This window comes from Cryptomeria japonica, chromosome 11, assembly GCF_030272615.1.
Source record: "Cryptomeria japonica chromosome 11, Sugi_1.0, whole genome shotgun sequence".
NCBI classification, from domain to species: domain Eukaryota; kingdom Viridiplantae; phylum Streptophyta; class Pinopsida; order Cupressales; family Cupressaceae; genus Cryptomeria; species Cryptomeria japonica.
The window spans coordinates 199,798,301-199,816,729 of NC_081415.1; the positions used below are offsets into that span (position 1 = coordinate 199,798,301).

Here is an 18,429-nt window from a genome sequence, read left to right on the forward strand (position 1 = left end):
TCTTTTATGATGTGGATAACTTGAGAGAGATGGAGATTAGTGCTGAGAGAGTTATTTTGCAGCAACTTAGTTTGCAAGTTTTCAAATCATTGTGTGTGTTCCTCGGTTCTTGATGATATTGATGGCATTAGCCACATCCATTTTGTGAGAACTACTGGAATTTTAAATGCTTTGATTGAGTTCAAATTTGACATTACCCATGAATGTGGATTGGGTTGGATATATTTGGCAGGAGGTCTACCTGTAATGATATGTATACCTTGTTTTTGAAGCACGATTAGTTGAATGTGTTAACAACTAGCTGTGGTTGCTATTCTAGCTGTGGGTGAGTTCTTGGCAACTACTCAGGCCTATTTGTTACCAATGGATTTGGTATTTGTCTTCAGATATCAAGTTGCAGCAAGATTCAATGATACTTCTATGTGAATGATGCTTCTATGTGACAGTTAGTGTGTCATCACATTTTAATGAGTTTATCTTCCAAGCATCAGCATGATGGAGAATGAGAGAATTCTTGTTTGAGATGTTGTTACCTTGGTTGTTGTTCAAGGTGATGGAGCACATAGATGTTTTGATGGTATATTTTCTATAGAGATTGCCATGATTGAGTTTGCTTTTGACCCTTATGCACTGCATAGAACAAGTGGAAGAATATTAAGAAAAGTGTGTCGTACACCTTGCATAAAAATAATAAAACTAGTAATATAAAAATAAATAATTAATTGTGGTGCATTTACGGATGCATGTACCACATGGACTAAGCATTCTTGGAGACACTTATGTTATATGAGACATTGGAATAAATATCTAAAGTGGGTGTCACATTAGGAGAATATTTAATACTCGGAAAACTTAGTGCCAAATATTTAATTTTGGGGTCATGGTTTTCATAATACCACTATAGTGGTTTTGTGGAAGCTTGTCTTGTAAAAGCAAGTACATAAATATTGTTGAAGTTAACTTGTGTAACATTTGGCTTGTTGACTAAGGTTGTATTGAGCATCTCTTGTAGGTTGCATAAGTGGAACCAATGAATTGAGATGTGTGGCTCCATAGTTCTCATTTGCTTGTTCACATGAAAGAATGCAACTAGGGCACTTGATGCTTTAAGGGACCTACATGAAGGCTATGCAAGTGTATTGTAATCTTATTCTTGCAATACGCATTGAATATGTGAGTGATTTTGGAGGCCAGATTTTTTCCTTGAGTGGGTTTTCCTAGGATACATCTAATGTTATCTTATGATATATTTGTTATTCTTTTGCATTGTGAATTTTGAGTACTTGTTTTGAATTTGTTTCTCTCATAAGAGTTATGGGAAATGGTATATTTTGCTGCAAATTTCCTTCCTGCATAACCATTCTATGCTGGAACCGGCAATTATCACAAATGCATGAAACTCCTCTCTTTTCTGCCCTGCGCCACCTGTTTCCCTAAGCTCAAGCTGTGACCTCCTTCATCAAGAGTCCTAGTGAAACAAACTCATTTTCTGATCCATTTACAGATCAGAAGAAGGGAGATATAAAACAGATTTCTGCCAATGTTGAAGTCTCCTCAATTGATTCTTCCTTAATAATGTTGATAACATGGGATAACAGAATTTTGTAAAAAGAGAATCAACATCAAAACTTATTTTTTCCTGCACAAAATCTGTAAATAATCCAATCTTTTGATAAAAGAGAAACTATCATAAACCAGAGGCTTCAACTAATTAGTGAAATACATGGAGAAGTGATAAGTGGGAAAGAGACAAGTATCAACAATCTATCTCAATAGGGCATCTTCTTTATGTAATTTTGGTTCGACAATGGATTTTTTATGCTATTTTCTTAATTGGAACCAAAAAAATCTTCCATATCTTTGCTTAAATTTCTACAATTATAACCCTCTTTATCTACTTCATGATTTTCTTTATTGAGTTAATGCTGAGTCCAATATAGCTGCCACTATTCTAAAGATGTTCCTCTAGTTTAGAAAGTTATTCTAACTTATCCAAGACAACTAGAACATTGCTTCTGTCCACCTTAGTAACGACCATCTCTAGATTCTGTTTCAAAAGAAACATACTTGGACTTCCGTGGACTGCATTGTCCTCTATGGCAGTTTAGCAGATCTAAGAATCTTAGCATGATTGTCTTACAGACTCTGCCATATCCCAAGGCAAATCTCTAACAACAATCTCCCCACCAACCATAAATTCTTCCCTCAGAACATTGTTAAAGCAACAGAGAAACCTAGAACATTGTCAACTAGAGGCAAGTTAGAAACATTCAAGACAAGATTACAGTCCACATGATTTAGATTGCCACCACCAAGATAAACAAGCAAAACAAATTGTACTAAAATAGAGAGAGGCAGACAATAACAAAGAAATAAATAGGGAGTGAGGAAGAAGATAGTTTGGAATGGAACACTTACTAGCAGAATCAAAAATAGAGGAACAATCAGCTAAAGGAGGGTACATGGGCACACAAGCAAGAGGACGAATAAGTGCTGGATCAGTTGAATACAGAGAAAAGAGATGGGGATTCAGATAGACAAAATAATTCATGGACACTTTTATTCCAAGAAGTTAATGGTTAAGAAGACAAGTAAGACGAACCAACTGTACAAACAATATTAGGGTATTGTGGCTGCTGACTTGTACTTGTCAGATTATCATCTTATTATTGCAGATGCCAAACATATTGAGGAGGACAAAGAACAGGTAGTCAGATTAATACATTGATTGACGAATATTTTTTTTTTAATATTTATTATTTTCCTTTGCCATACCTTTACTCTTTTTATTTTCTCTATCCCGAAATAGAAGGATATTGCGGGAGGATGAAAGCATCTTATTGGGTTTAGATTCATGAGAAAACGATGCAAAAAAGACTAAGGCGAATATACGGAAAGAGATGAAGTAAAGAATAAAATAGCAAGGCAAAATAATGTCCATGATAACTCAAATAATTACCTAAGGGTAACTAACATATTATACAGGGACATCTAACAAGATCGCAATGATCCTAGTGAAAAACAACGTTGGTGTGAAGCCTGATCAAGTCTCTATAGGAGCTTCTTACCTCAAGGTTATGTAGAGGAGTGTATCTAATCAATTGTTCGTGTGATTGACCTTGCATAGGTAAACCAGGAGGATATTAGTACGAAGAATACTTTATTTTATGATAAAATTAGCCCCAAAGTATACATAAGCTAAGCTCAAAATCTTCTGAAGCTAAAAATTAAATTTTCAGGCTTCAGAGACCTTAATTTGTGTCAGAGCTAAGTAGATGGGACTTCAGCCATCCCTACAAATTTGAAATTATATTAAGCTCTTAGACAATAAGGGCCATTATTTTGATCAGTACAGTAGAAACATCCACCTGCCATATCTCAAAGCGTGCAGGAATGCACAATCAAGATTAGAATACTGTTTGACTGAGAAAACATCTATTCTGTAAAATGTGGTTGGGATTTAAACCCAGCCGCATCCAGCATGACACACATTGTTTGAAATTGGGTCATTATCATGCCTATCACTTCACCTTGCAACTAAACCATGGCCCGCTTGCCAAAATGAGCTTGATTCATGTTAGACCTAAACAAAATTGCGTTTCAAATTTCAACTATCCCCAGAGTACTGCATGCATATTGGATGTTATTCATCTCTACAAATACATTCAGAGAATGAAACATAAAAGAAGATTGCATCCTAAGATCACAGTAATATTAAGAAATAAAAAGAAAAAAGGAGAGCACCGAGTTCTAATGCTACGGTAACTTTAATTAATGTCATACATGACCAGATTGGATTTCAAACATCCCTAAATATACATCTTATTGGTATGACCCAAAGCACAATCATGAAGTTTCTTTCTGATTCAAAAACAGCCAAAAATAGGAGATACTTACATTTAGTCCAATTCAAAGAAACATTCAAGAGCAAAAAAGCACATTGTGTTCTAAGACTAAAATGATCTTAATTTATGTCACACAAAAGGCCATAAGATTGTAACCTACCACAATATCTTCAGAATTTGAAGTAAAAAGGATGGGATGTGTTGATATTAGTAGCCAATTTTTAAAATGAGGTCCGACTAAAAGTTGTAGTAATCTTATTTTATAGAACAACATGTACTGAATAATAGTACACAAGATCCAAACATAAAATACACATAAGATGAATAACAATTGAAAGCGATATTCACAAGTTAAGGAACACCTTAATTTTTTGAGTCTTTTAGTGTATTTTGAAATATGCTAAAGCAATTTAATTCAAATGTACTTTTTCCCCACTAATTGAGTACACTAGACTAAAATAGTAGTTTTTACATTAGGTAATCTTATTAGTTGCACTTTTCCGTACATCATTTGGAATTCATATGATTTCCTTATCAGACCCTAAGCATAGCGAGCTCAGCTACCAGATCCTTTCCCTTATGTTCACAGACCACAGCAACCTTAGTTTACGACAGATGGGATACCACTCAGCCGAACAAAAATAACATTGCAGCCAGAAAATAAAATACATTATGTTATCATATCGTAGTTAACTTAATCTTTGCCAGGCATAAACAGACTGGATTCGACCCATCCCTTAGAATATTTTCAGACTTTGAAAAAATATATTTTCTCAGGCCACAGTGGCCTTATCTTATGTAAGAAATGAGCTGATTGGATTCCATATATCCCCAAATATAGTTCCTTGCTACCGTGATCTTAAGTACATAAAATCTGATAGTTTTTTTCTGAAAAAAAATGTATTATGTTTATCGGCCCACAGTGACCATAACTTGCATCAGAACGACCATATTCCCTGTAAATACCGTGTTTCTACACTGGCCCTAAGTACATACTTCTTGTTGTCCATTTTCAAATCCCTGAAGAGCAAAAATAGATAGAGAACTCACCTTACAGAATGGATTTCAATCATCCACTTTAATATTTTTTCCCAATCCAAGCAGAGCAATAAGTGGGTAGAGAACATGTTTACCAGATTTGATTTCAACCATCCCTTTAAACAGCTTCTTTCTACTGTGGCGTTCAGTAAACACTATTTAATGTTCTTTTTTAAATCCAAAAAGAACAAGAAAAGGGGTAAGGCATAGATGACTCACTCATCAGGAGCACAAACATTCACATTGCATCTTCCTCCATTGACAAGGGCCTCAACCAGGTATCTAAGGCCAGAAGCACCAATACCATCCCCGCTGGTAACAAGCACGCTAGGCCTCAAATCCTCCTCCTTCTTACTCACTGCATCTCCACCAGCAACTATTTTTCCACTGTCATCACAACCTACCGGTTCCTTCTTCTGCTGTTGCTGCTGCCTGTTCTTCAGGACTTCATTCAAACTGGACAAGAAAACAGGAGGCGGCGCCATAATCCTGTTCTCAATAGAATTACCACTAGCCATGGATATGAATCCTATGAGCTCTTTTGCTTGATTAGAACAGAACCCAAGTTGGAAATCTGAATTTCGCCCACACCCAAATCATTAACTTGATATAAAATCAATCCCAAATTGGCACCGGATCCATGCACACGAATTAAAGCTATGAAATTTCCATATGAAGTCCAGTGAGATTGGAGTGGATAAAGAAAAAGCTGCTTCCGAAATGAAAAGCTGTTGCTCATAAAAGCGGAAATAGGGGCTCAATTACGCGGACAGCCACATGATTATAATCCCCAAGAAAAGAATTTTGGAACATTCAATCCACATGGAAAAAGGAAAGATTTGTGACTGTCAGTTATATTTTTCAAGGCATTAGTTTAATGAAAAAAATAGCAAGGAATCTATCAAAAACTTCATCCAACAACTCTCAAGTTTTCTAAGGTTTTGTGAGGTATTTGATGCAAATTTTTAGGGAGTGATGAAGAAAATTTACGAAAGATGAGGTCATATGGGATTCCTTGCTTAGTTGAGAAATGTGAAAAGGTCATAGCCCAACCTATAAGTCAAGGGTTTAGGTGGCAAGTTGCACCCTATATACGGAGTTTGCCACGTGGTCAATGTGATGACTATGTTTTAGTGACGTGGCATGTTGTACGATGGAGTTTGGAATTGTTTTGGTAATTATTAATGTGAAAATAAACTATCTGCCAATTGTACATTATTTAGCCTTCTTAAATGATAAGTCAGATAATTATGAGGTAAGATCTGACAAAAGTAAATGGGAGGTTACAACATGTTTAGTTTTTCAATGATGGTGAGTGTATTTGGTTGTGTAGAGGTGATCAATGAATGGAATTTAAAATTTTCAATTATATTATTGATTTTTTTATGATATTAATTTTTATTTTGAGATGTTTGTGTATAATTTAATTTTGTTTTTTACTATTTGATTCATACAATTATAATTTTGGTGGTCTCTAAATTTTTTTACAGTTTTGATGATATATAATTTTTTAACATAATGATGTTAAGAAGTATTTGGAGAGTCTCTTATGTTAGGTATCATGAGAGTCTTTTATGCTAATGTTAAGATATAAAAACTTCTTTGATCTTGAGATAGATACTTTTTGTTTTTTTCATAGCATGTGAATGTATTATATAAAACTTCTTTGATCTTGAGATAGACTCCTTTTGTGTTTTTCATAAGATTCAAAAGCACGTGAATGTAACAAAATATAATAAATGCTCATATAAGATGAGACGAATGTATCAAAATATGAGAGTGCAAAGATAAGATGGGGGCTAAATGCATGGGAATATGTGTGGATGGGAATGAGTAAAGGTTGGGCGATTAAACCCAAATTTGCACAAAATTGTGTCATTCATCAATACATACTTGTACCAAGACATTTCCTCAAAATGGGCACACTAAATGGGAAATGATATGGTTATGCAAATTTTACCATTATACTTTGCCCCCACTTTCAACTACATGTGACTACTATAATAATTATGCATCTCAAAGTATGTCCCACTCTCAAACATACATGTAAAGTAAATATTAAAACATCAAAATACTAGATGTGATGACGAAAGTTTGTCCTTTGGTTGGCACACTCCATGTGAATAAACTAACTAAAAAACATGTTATGAATAGCATAAGTCTCACCAGTGAAAATTAGGTACAAAATAAGACTTTGCTAACTATCCAAGGAATGTGAAAAAATAGGAAATATGTAAAAGAAAAAATATGCCTATATTTATAAGATGGCAATGGTGTGTTTGACTTGGTGAGCATTGGACAATAATTCAAATGGTGGGTGCAAGGCGTGTAACATGCTAAAGCTCCATCTACTCACAATTACGAGTGTTTCAAACCATTGACACTACCTAAAAGTTCAACATATAAATGGTAGTGACAATATATGACTATCCTCATTCACTCATAGTCATGTGTTGCAAGGACTTGATGGAGGAACATAGTTTATAAAATTAAATGTCATTTATAAATAAACATGTGAGCACATAATCGTGACAAGTTATAATAGTGAATATATCATGTGATAAGCATGTGTAACATCCAGAATGACAATGTGTGATAAGCATATGTGGTCTAGACACAGGATTGATGAGGTGATGTTGCCCCCAACATGAGAAAAATATTTTTAAAAATGATGTTGCTACCCTCAATGTATAAAATCACTTGTGTAAGAACGTAGGGCACTAGGATAGGCATATGCCTCTAATATGATATACAAGAGCATAATCACACAATGGTGGAGATTAGGCAATAAGTCTCTAATGGATGTAAGTAGGAAAGAGGTAATGTGTGGGAGAAAGCATGATAACCCTACATGTATAAGGAATTTGTGGTATAACATTTTAAAGCGGGAAGCATAACACCCCAAAAAAGTGGCTACGAAAGCATAGAATGTGATAAAGGGGAGTGCATGATATCCTTGAATATAAGGATGCAACTATCAAGTTATAAATTTTAGAGAGAGAATGTATGTGCCCCCTAGTGTAATGTAGCATGGTAAGCTCAAATGCAATATAGGAAGGCACAATTCCCCTAAAGTAAAGTTGAATCTAAATGTATGGCACATGACAATGTAAATTAAATCATAAGCTCCAAAAGTGTGATGTAGAAAAATCGGATCAACAAGCAACTCTAGAGAATGTGATTATGGATGTAGGCTCAACATGAAATCTCTATGAAGCACGGTGTATCACTTTATATTGGATATGCGAGCTTTAATATGCATGATATATCCATGTAAGCTTAACATATGAGCTCAAATAAGCGCAATATGGTAAGGTAGGATCAATGTTTGAGCTCTAATAAGCATAATCTATGACACTCGATACAAATAAAATAATAGACAATGGTAATACATAGGCCTCACAGTAAAATAAACATCATGGATATGATGAGTAACATAAAACACAGGGAAAGTATGAAAAACATCTCAAATATGTAACAAGTATAAAATGAAAGAGAGAGAGAGGCATTGTAAGCAAACAAAGTGGTAAAAATAATGAGCATAAACATTAAGAATGAATAAAAAAAGGTAAATGGTGAAAATGGATCAATTCAAGTGGGAGGGAGGTAAAGGAAAATGGCAAAAGTGTGGTAAGCAAATATATGAAAAAGGATGTGAAATGCATAAGAGAGAATGTAGATGGAATAAGGAAAATGTAAACCTAAACGACCCTAGAAGTGGGGAGAAATAATAGCATAAACAAATAGAGAAGGTAAAATAAGAATGAAATACACAACAAACAAGGCATAAAAACAAGTGGAAAAAAATAAAAGGTAAAGGGGTGATATCTAATCTATGCGTATATGAATATTTGTTATAATGGTACTCATATGTCAATGAGAAAAACTCTTGGGTACCTCTTTTGGCATTGCTAGTTCTTATTTTAATCAAGTAAATCATCTTCATCCCAAAAATAGTCATCTAATTTATCTTCTTGTTCTTTTTATTGTTGTTATTCTTTGCTTATTTTTTCAAGTACATGTGTTTCTTTATGTCAGGCATAAACTTGTGTTCAATAGGTATAACTTTAAGCACTTTTTTTCTTACCCAATCTTGCTTCTTAACTTATGGTTTTGGTAGAAATATGGGTATTTGATTCACCACAACTTTTTATTGTGGTTTTTATATATTATTTTGTGCATAAAACATATATATTTATCAAAACTTAATGACTTCTATTTGTTTATTTCTTGATACATAAGTAATTTGTTCTTCATAAGGATAGTTAGAAGAATGTATATATTAAGACCTTTGTGCTTATTGATTAGAGGTTGAGCAATTTCAAGTTTTTTTGGGCTTTGAGAAATATTTATCAACCTCTTTTATATGTTACATAATTCATAAAAAATTATCTTGTATAAATCATGTACATATCATGCCTTTCAAAGACACAACTAGTGGCGTCTTCACAAATGTGTCTAATGTAATAGTTCCTTTTAATCTTTATTACTGTTTCCTTCACGTACAAAATTAATAAACTGATACAAAATAAAAGGACACCTTTATAGTATTCAATCCATAGCCACCCAAGCAATACATCAAATTTATCAAAATATAGTATCACACAACATAAAATTGGTAGCTCTTTAGATCCAACTCTCAACTATAGAATAATGCATTTAGTCATCTCTAATGAAATCCTAAAATATGCATATTCTTAATGGTTGATATGAGCATTGAATAACACTTCTTTAGTACAAATGTTATATTAGCATAACAATTCAATAAGAAACTTAGTAGGTGATGTGTGTTTGAAATTGCCAATATATATTGGACCATAATAATTATTTGGTAGTATCTCATAATAAAATATAGTGAATGGTTAATGGGAGGATAGGAATATGTAGTATTTGACTTGATATTCCCACAAATACTTGGTCATGTGAAATCTCATCCCTTTCAATACTGTTATCATTTGTAACATCATCCTGAACCTTAATATTATTTGTATGATGTGGCAATAGATCAGCGTATATTTGTAATTGACTATTAACAAGTGCAACTAATGGATTTCCCTTATTATTAACCCTTTCAATTGTGATTGTGTTGTTGCTAATGAAGTCTCATGCCCTATGCTTGAGACTTGTGCCAATTTGTGCAATGATCTTTAACTTAGTAATAGTCAAGTACATAAAACATGTTATGGTGATAATTGCTAAATGCTTACTCATTATAGGATAAAGAAGTTTGTTGAGTTTTAGTGATCAGAGGAGACAAAGTTTAAGTAAATTGGTACTTAACAATGTTTAAAGCATGTGATCCATAAATTCTTTGTTTAGTGAACTTCCTAGAAGCATTTAGTGTAAAAAAAGCAAATGAAAAAGCAATGGCAACTTCTTGCAAACCATTACCATTTTAAAAGGCGTTAGAATTTAAAATTTTAGAAGGGTAAGAATATTGTGGCAATTATGAACAATACTCCAAGGTATTTGATGTCAAACTTTTAACCACATTATTCTTTAAATGTGTGCACATGTCTCTAAAAGATGGGAAGCTACATAAGTTTATAATAATATTTATTAATAGAGGTAATCCCTTAGAAAACATGATTTATATTTCATCATATTTAAGTTGATTTTTTTAGTTTTCCACACAAATATTGAGATTCAATAACATAGTAAATGTTAGGGTCATTGTTTTTTGCAAGTGCATTGAGTAAGGTTGTTATAAATAATTTTCAATCCGATGTTAACATGAAAGTGTTGTAAGAATGCAATAGGAAGATCATTGGGAAAGTGTAATAGTAGTGACTATGAAAGTGATGGGAGTAGATATGGGCGGAATGCTAGAAGGGATGGAAGTATGATGGGCATAAATAAAAGTCGAGTGTAACCTTTAAAAAAGTTGTATTGGGGATTAAATATAAAAGTGGATGAGGTGAGGAGAATGGAAGTATTAGGGACAACACTAGGGTTGGTATTGGTAGTCACCATAGATTTGGTAAGTTGGGATTAAAAGAATAAGATGAGTTGGAGAATACACCACCCAAAAATTAATTAAGGATCCAAGATCTTGTAATATTTTTCATGCCACAAGGACTTCCCCTTAATGTCTCGTATAAGATAATTTTAAGAGATCTTCAACTTGTTGTAATGCATCGATTAAACATGCCTCATAAGATAAATGTCTTGTTAATCCATATGTGCATCATGGTCATAGTCTTTTTCTCAACTTTGTTTCTCTTAATACAGCCACCATTGATGTTAAATATGTGATTGTTATCAAATTAGAGAATCATATTAGGGTTCAAATAAGCACTTCTCCTTAATAGAAGATTGGGATCATGAGTTACTCTTGGAATAAACAATAACGTGGTAAGGAGAAATAAAACTCAAATTAGGAAAATTACGAGTAAATAAGCTATGTAAATAAATAGAAAATGAAAACCCTAAATCCATTGCAAGGACCTCAATAAGGTGGGTGATAAATAAGAGGTATAAACAAGAACACAATCCCAAAATAAAGGTATATTAATGATGCATGAGGATGTGGAAAAGGAATTTCAAATCCAAAAATAGAATGACAACTTATAAAATTGTAGATTTGAAACCCTATTATAGTAAAAACCCTAAAAATAGGACTAGGTCACGTGGGATGAATCTAATTGGCCAAAAATAAATAAAAAATAATCTTCCATTAATATTAACATATACTAATCAACAAGCAAATGAACATAAAAACCTAAATTAGATAACAAATAGCTAGGAATGAAAAATTAGATAAAGGTAACAACCATTTTAGGAAAGAAAGTGTAAAGGAGAAAAGTGCTTAGTTTGTTTATCAAAGAATGTTTGCCTCTAGTAAAGAATTTAGAATCACAATGATATTTACTCAAGAAATTTGATTTTTTTATTGGTGAAATGACTTAAGACCTATGAATATTTGTGCTTTATATGGGATTAATTCCAAAAATTTAGGTCAAGACTAAGGTCATGGATTCATTCTCTACATTTGATTAGACCTACATAACATGGAACCATATTATGTCTTAACTAATCTTTGTCTGCTTTGGTCTTTCTTAGATACTAGGTGCTAGTGGTATTTAGAAATACCTAGAAAGGGTTTTTAGTTGTGTTGTAAAGAGACATGTTCTCCTAGGTCAACCCCCGATAATATCTACAAAGATTAGAAAACAACAAGCAAGGACCTTAGATTGATGTATGTAAATTTTTCACTCCTCTTTGTGTACTAAATCTACGTGTTTTTTTTATTGGTCTATTTCTCTAATGTTGTAAAAGAGGACTTTAGATAAGGAGATATATGAAATGAATGCAAATAAATATTTTTAAGTACTAGCACATCATTAAAATTCACAAAACATATTTTTAGTTGGCTTAAGGAGAAAAAATAGAGGTGTTAGTTATAGATTTTAAATAAATTTTAGAAAGGTAAGGGTCAAATTTGTGATAATGAAGTTGATTCATGGCTTCATAAATATCTCAAAGTAAGTGAACAATTGAGTCTATCTATAATTTTTATATCCAAGTACGTGCATATGTAAGATGAATGTATTGGAGTATAAGTGTGTAAGAATAAGGTAGGTACTAAATATACATGAATGTGTGTGTACAGGGACGAGTAAAGGTTGTCGAGTTAAGTCCAACTTCATAAAAGATTGTATCATTTGTTGAAATGTGCATCTATCACGATTTTTTTTTAAATAAGTACAAAAGTAATCGTGAAATCGTAAAATTCACTATTATATTATTTAATATTGATCGATGTTAAAAAATGTTGACGGTGGTTGCAAAGGCTTTTTCAACAAAAAAAAAGTATTGAGAGTATTACGAAGAAGATTAATAGTTACAATAAGTTAATATTCTATTCATTTTAGTCATTTACTAATCATCAAGTATTAATGTTAAATAATAAGAAAATAATGTGATACTCAAAGTGAGTCTGATAAATTTATTTTTAAAATGTACCATTATTAAACAATATAAATTTGAATTTGCGAGATAGAATATATTTATTATATATTATTTTATCTTACATAATTAAATTTATTTAATAAACATGTTTACTTAAATAAACTTTTATCTTCATATTCAATTCATTTAGATTTATAATCTATTATTTCATACAATTTAATTCTATCTAATACTAAGTAATTTAATTTAGTGAATGAATTTATGTCTTTTAAATTAATTTAAAATGAATATGAATGAATAATGTACCTCAATGTATAATTTGGTTCTCTTTTATTTTTTATACAATTTAATTATATCTAATATTAACATGGTATCTAAGTAAAGTGATAAGTTTTGTTCTTTACATTAGTTCCAAATTAATGTACATAATTAATGTATTCCCCTGATTTAGTTTGATTCTTAGGCTTGAATAGTATATGCTTATTTTTATCAACATAATAATTCCAATTCTTATGAATCAAACATTATATGTGATATTATTTTATGTGAAACATCACATGGGTTTTGTCCCATATGATAATTTCCGCTTGGATTATTCACCACAAGGTTCATTTTCTTGTTAACATCCATTCACTTCACAGTAAAAATGGTAGGAAATTTATATATTTTTAAAAATTAAATAATAAAATAAATATGGTATATTTATTAATGAAATAATAAAATAAATGGTTATCAAAAATTTGAAGTTTTAAAAAGTTTTGAATATAGTTAAGTAAGAATGTATAAAATATTATTATTATTAAGAATAATGATATTATGTATATTAAGTTGATTATAATAATCATTTTATTATAGAATTGTGTTGTAAATATATATTTTTTATATTGATTGATTCGGTGTTGGTTGATTCATAAATTGATTTGTTTTAGTTGATAATTGATCTTTTTATTTGTCTTTAGTATATCTTATCGTTTAAAAGACAACGCTACAATTTGGAAGAATGTGTTAGATTAAATATAAGGTCTACAATTACTAAGTGGGACTTTATGAAGAAGAAAGAAATTGTTATAAGATAAGTTAAAATTTTATCTTTGAAAATAAGAAACTCAATTTTATAAAACTAAAATTTCAACAAATATTTATCCAATAAAATAAATGGTTTATATCATGAATTTAGATATTATTTATTTACATGGTATTATTCCTTCTTATTGGTATTTTCTTGTATGGTCATCACTATCAAGCATTTATTTGAAGGCCATTTTTTTAATTATATTTACTATTGTTAATGATTTTTTTAAAATCTACAGTAGTTGGGAGCATTTTATTAAGAAGTAAAAAAATCGGTCAAATACCTCTCAAAATAGACACTATTTTTTACTGCAAAATTTAAGATTGTCTTGGAAGTCGCTTGTTAACCATTAAAATGAGTTTTTTCAATGTTCTACAAATCTTAGAAGTAACAAGCATTTGATGGATGGAGATTTGAGACTATTGGCTTGTTTAACAAGGTTTTCATTGTTCTCAAGTTGTTTTTGATTGTTGAGATTATATTGGTCACAAAATTGATAAATTACAACAAAACATTTGAATTTCTTTTTCTAAAGAAATAAAGAAATGAGAAAAGGAAGGAAAAAAAATCTAACTTTGAAAAGGTGTTTAATAATAATATGGTAGTGGGTATTGGTGATTGCATTGTAGGAAGTAAAAGAATGAGAAGAACTATTTTTGAAGACCATGCAAATTGGAAGATGGTAGGTATAGACACTAAAATCTCAACATGCTCTTTTGTGTACCACCTCTCATGTCTGGACTCCTAACAACATCCACATATTGAAAATAATTTATCCACTTTATCAAAATCAAATTGATTAAATAATCTTTGTTGTTTAATTAATTTAAATAAATCATTTTTTACAAATATTTAAATATATACAAAAAATATTATCTACAGAGAACTTAATATAAATAATGATAAATTAACTCTCCAATCAATTCAGTTGACTTATCTAGCACACCTATCTTTAGAGGAATATAGGTAAAGTATGTCGAAGATATCATATTTGTTCATTATTTCACTTAAAAAATTATGATATTTCTATGAAACTATTAACCAGAGTAGAAAAATCTATTAAGACTAAATTATTATTATTATATTATCATATCGTTATATTTTTATTTTATATTTGTTCTTATCCTTGTCATTAATAAAAAAGTAGATTTTATGTGGGGATACTTTCAATCCCTCATAATTAATAATATTGTTTCTAATCTATTATTATACTACTATTATATAGATTATTTGATATCGATCAATGACAGTGATTTGATGAGAAGATTAAATGAGATGAATTGATTGAGATAATTATGAAGTTAACTAATTGCATGATGAAGATAAACAAAATTGATTGATTAGTTAAACTCGGAGTGAGTGGGAGATGAGAGATGAAGTGATGATAAAATGACATAAAATTAAAAAATAATAATAAATTGATTTTTCTTTTTTTTAATGCATTTAAGTGTCGCAAACATATCAAATTAAATGCTTCAAGTTTTTATTGACGAACGTTTTTGCATCCATATGTGAGTATAATATGCCTTCAATGCAATAATTTAGAAAATTAATCAATCAATTTAGTTAACTAAATCAATCAAGTTAGTTAATAATTCAATCAAATCAATTAACTCATAAATCAACATGGCTAACTCATTAATCAAAATAATTAAATAATTCTACTAAATAAATAACACATCAATTAAATGATAACTAGCTAATTACTTCCATGAAAGTGGGTAATAGTCATCACCTCTCCTAAATTAATCAATCAATTTAGTTAACTAAATCAATCAAGTTAGTTAGCTGTTTGCCTTTGTGTGTTCGCTGCTGGGTGTGGAGTGGTGCGGGGGTTTGGGTGGGTGACGGACTGGTGGGAGGTTGTTCGGTGGGGGGGAAGTGGTTGGTGGAAGCGGTGGAGTAAGGGTTGGTTGGAGCCCAAGTGAGTTGGGTGGGACTATGGTGGTGGTTTCCAATAGTCTGGTTTTTACAGGCTCGAAGCCATCTCAAGAACTTTCAGAGGCTATGCATGCACAAAAATTGGAGTCATCTTTTGTGGGGGAGAGCTCTAAGCTCAAGAAAGTGAACGGATGTCTGCCGCGGAGTCAAGATCGGCCTGTTTTGGTTATCTCTCCGGAATCTGTCCAGGACGATATCGCTTATTGGAGCCAACATGTTTTGATCTACAAGTTCTTGGGTATTCGGATTCCTCTCTCAGCATTAGAATCTTGGATCCGTCGATCCTGGCATGTTGAGGGGGATTTTGATTTATTGGTAGCTGCAAATGGCTATTTCATGGTCGATTTTTCTAGTATCTCGGACCGTAATCATGTTTTTGAAGGAGGGCCATATTTTTACAATCATGTTGGCTTGTTCATTAAGCCCTGGCATAGTGGTTTTAATGCGACAGAAGATCTTCCTACTCGGGTTCCTGTTTGGGTGCGTCTTCCATGGCTGCCGTTGGAGTTTTGGAGAGAGGATATTCTGCTTCGGATTGCTGCTCTGTTGGGGAAACCGGCTGCCATTGCTCAAAATACTTTGGAGAAAAAGGTATTTTCTTATGCTCGCATCTGCGTTGAAATTGATTTAAATAATCCTTTGCCAGACTCTTTGGAAATTTTTATTGGCTCGGCTTCGTGGATTCAATCGCTTGATTATGAGTCCCTCCCTTTTCATTGCCGCTTCTGTCATGAGTATGGACACCTTCAGCGCCAGTGTCCTCGGGCACCCAAAGCTGCTGGGGTGTCTTCTTCTCCTTCTTCTGGGCCCTCGGTGGAGAAAGGGGTTAAAGGGAAGGAATCTGGGGTTGAGGGTGGGCTTGATAAGGATGGCTTTATCCCTGTTAAGCAGAGAAATAAAGGGAGAGGGCACAAGCGGGCCTTTAAGGATAGTCAGAATGATCAGGGTTTCAATCGGTTTGAGGTCTTGGATAATCAGGCTGTGGAGGAAGGGATTCCTGTTGAGCTTTCTGCTGGGGCCTCTGGTATGGATACTGGGATGGATACAGGGCTGGAGAAAGCGATTGTTGTGCAGAATTCATCTTCGGCATTGGTGTAGGGGAGTTCGGAGCCTCCTATGGCCTCTGTAGATGTGCAGGATGATATTGTTTTAGCAGATTTGGCTAAGGCAGTGTTTTCTTCAGGCAAAGGGCGAGGATCGTCTCCTTCCTTGGGGGTGCTGCAACGCCCTCTCAAGAAGGGACATTTTGAATTTTCTTCGAAAGTTGGTCGTAAGAAGGATGCAGACAAGCTTAAATCTGCTGGGGATCTTTTGGTGGAATCTGGGGCTATTAAGACTCTTGAGGCCCACTTCTCTCAACCTTCCTCGTGATTATTCTCTCATGGAATGCAAGGGGGTTGAATAGCACCCCCCGTCAAAAGGCTATTCAAGATTTGATTGCTGTTCATTCTCCTGATATCTTTTGTATCCAGGAAACTAAGCTTCTGGTGGATCTCATGTTTCAACATGCTCCTCGTATTTGGTTTTCTGGCTAGTGTCAGTGTATTGGATCTAGGGGAACCTCTGGGGGTCTGGCTCTTTTCTGGGATCCTCGTAAGGTTGTCCCTCATTGGTGGATTTCCAGCCAGTCTGCTATTTCTATGGTGGCCTCGATTTTGGAATCTGGTGAGACTATTTTGGTTAGTAATGTTTATGCTCCAATTGATATTCGTGGTAAATCCCAGCTTTGGGCTCATATCAGGTATGTTAGGTCCTGTGCTCCCTTTCTACCTTGGATTTTAGCTGGTGACTTCAATGTTGTGTTGAGCTTGGAAGAGAAAAGGGGAGGGCTGCCTAGGCTTGGCCCTGCTTCAGATATGTTTCGGACTAATGTGGACTCTCTAGCTTTGATGGATGTAAAACCCTCTAATGGAATTTTCACTTGGAATAATAGACGGAGTGGGCCTGAAGCGATTGCCCAGCGGCTTGATCGTTTCCTTGTCTCTTGCTCTTGGGTTAGAGGTAGCTTGGTCATTTGCTCTGAGATTCTTGACTGGCGTGGCTCTGATCATTGGCCAATTAAGTTTTCGACTTCAGCCTTTCCAAATCCTAAGAACCCCCCTTTCAAATTCCAGCTCATGTGGTTGCGTGATCCGTCTTTAGGTGATCTTGTGGCTCAATGGTGGCGGGATGGCGCCCCTGCCTATGGTACATCTATGTATTCTTTGGTTAAGAAGTTGCAATATGTTAAGTTTCATCTTAAGCGATGGAATAGGTTGAGTTTTGGTAATTTTCGGGCTAGGAAGAGAGAAGCGCTGGACCGCCTTGCTGTGATTACCCGTCAGATTCAGGATTTGGGCTTCTCGGAGGCTCTTGGGCATGCTGAATCCCAGGCTCTGAAATTGGTGGAAGAGTGGGAGCTCCGTGAAGAGATTTTCTGGAAACAAAAGGCTAGGATTGATTGGCTTCAAGAGGGTGATCGGAATACGGCCTTTTTCCATTATTCTGTGCAAGCTCATCGTAATAAGTGCTTTATCTCTTCTCTTGTTAACTCTGAGGGTATTTCAATCTCTGCTCAACATGCTCTGTCTAGAGAGGCTCGTCAGTTCTACTCTAATCTTTTCACTGAGGATTCTGTACCTG

General features: G+C 33.4%; 1 protein-coding gene across 2 annotated transcripts in view; it reads right to left on the reverse strand.

Annotated features, from left to right (window-relative positions):
- LOC131041246 (uncharacterized) overlaps positions 1-5,880 on the reverse strand; it is a 44,738-nt gene extending 38,858 nt beyond the window's left edge. The window contains exon 1 of one of the 2 annotated variants that reach the window (XM_057974273.2): positions 5,103-5,870. In XM_057974273.2, coding sequence (XP_057830256.1) covers positions 5,103-5,401 — 299 coding nt within the window. In that variant the 5' untranslated portion in view covers positions 5,402-5,870. Of the gene's footprint in view, positions 1-5,102 lie in introns of both variants that reach the window. The other variant, XM_057974280.2, reaches the window with a different exon arrangement.
- Between the last annotated feature and the right edge of the window lie 12,549 nt (positions 5,881-18,429).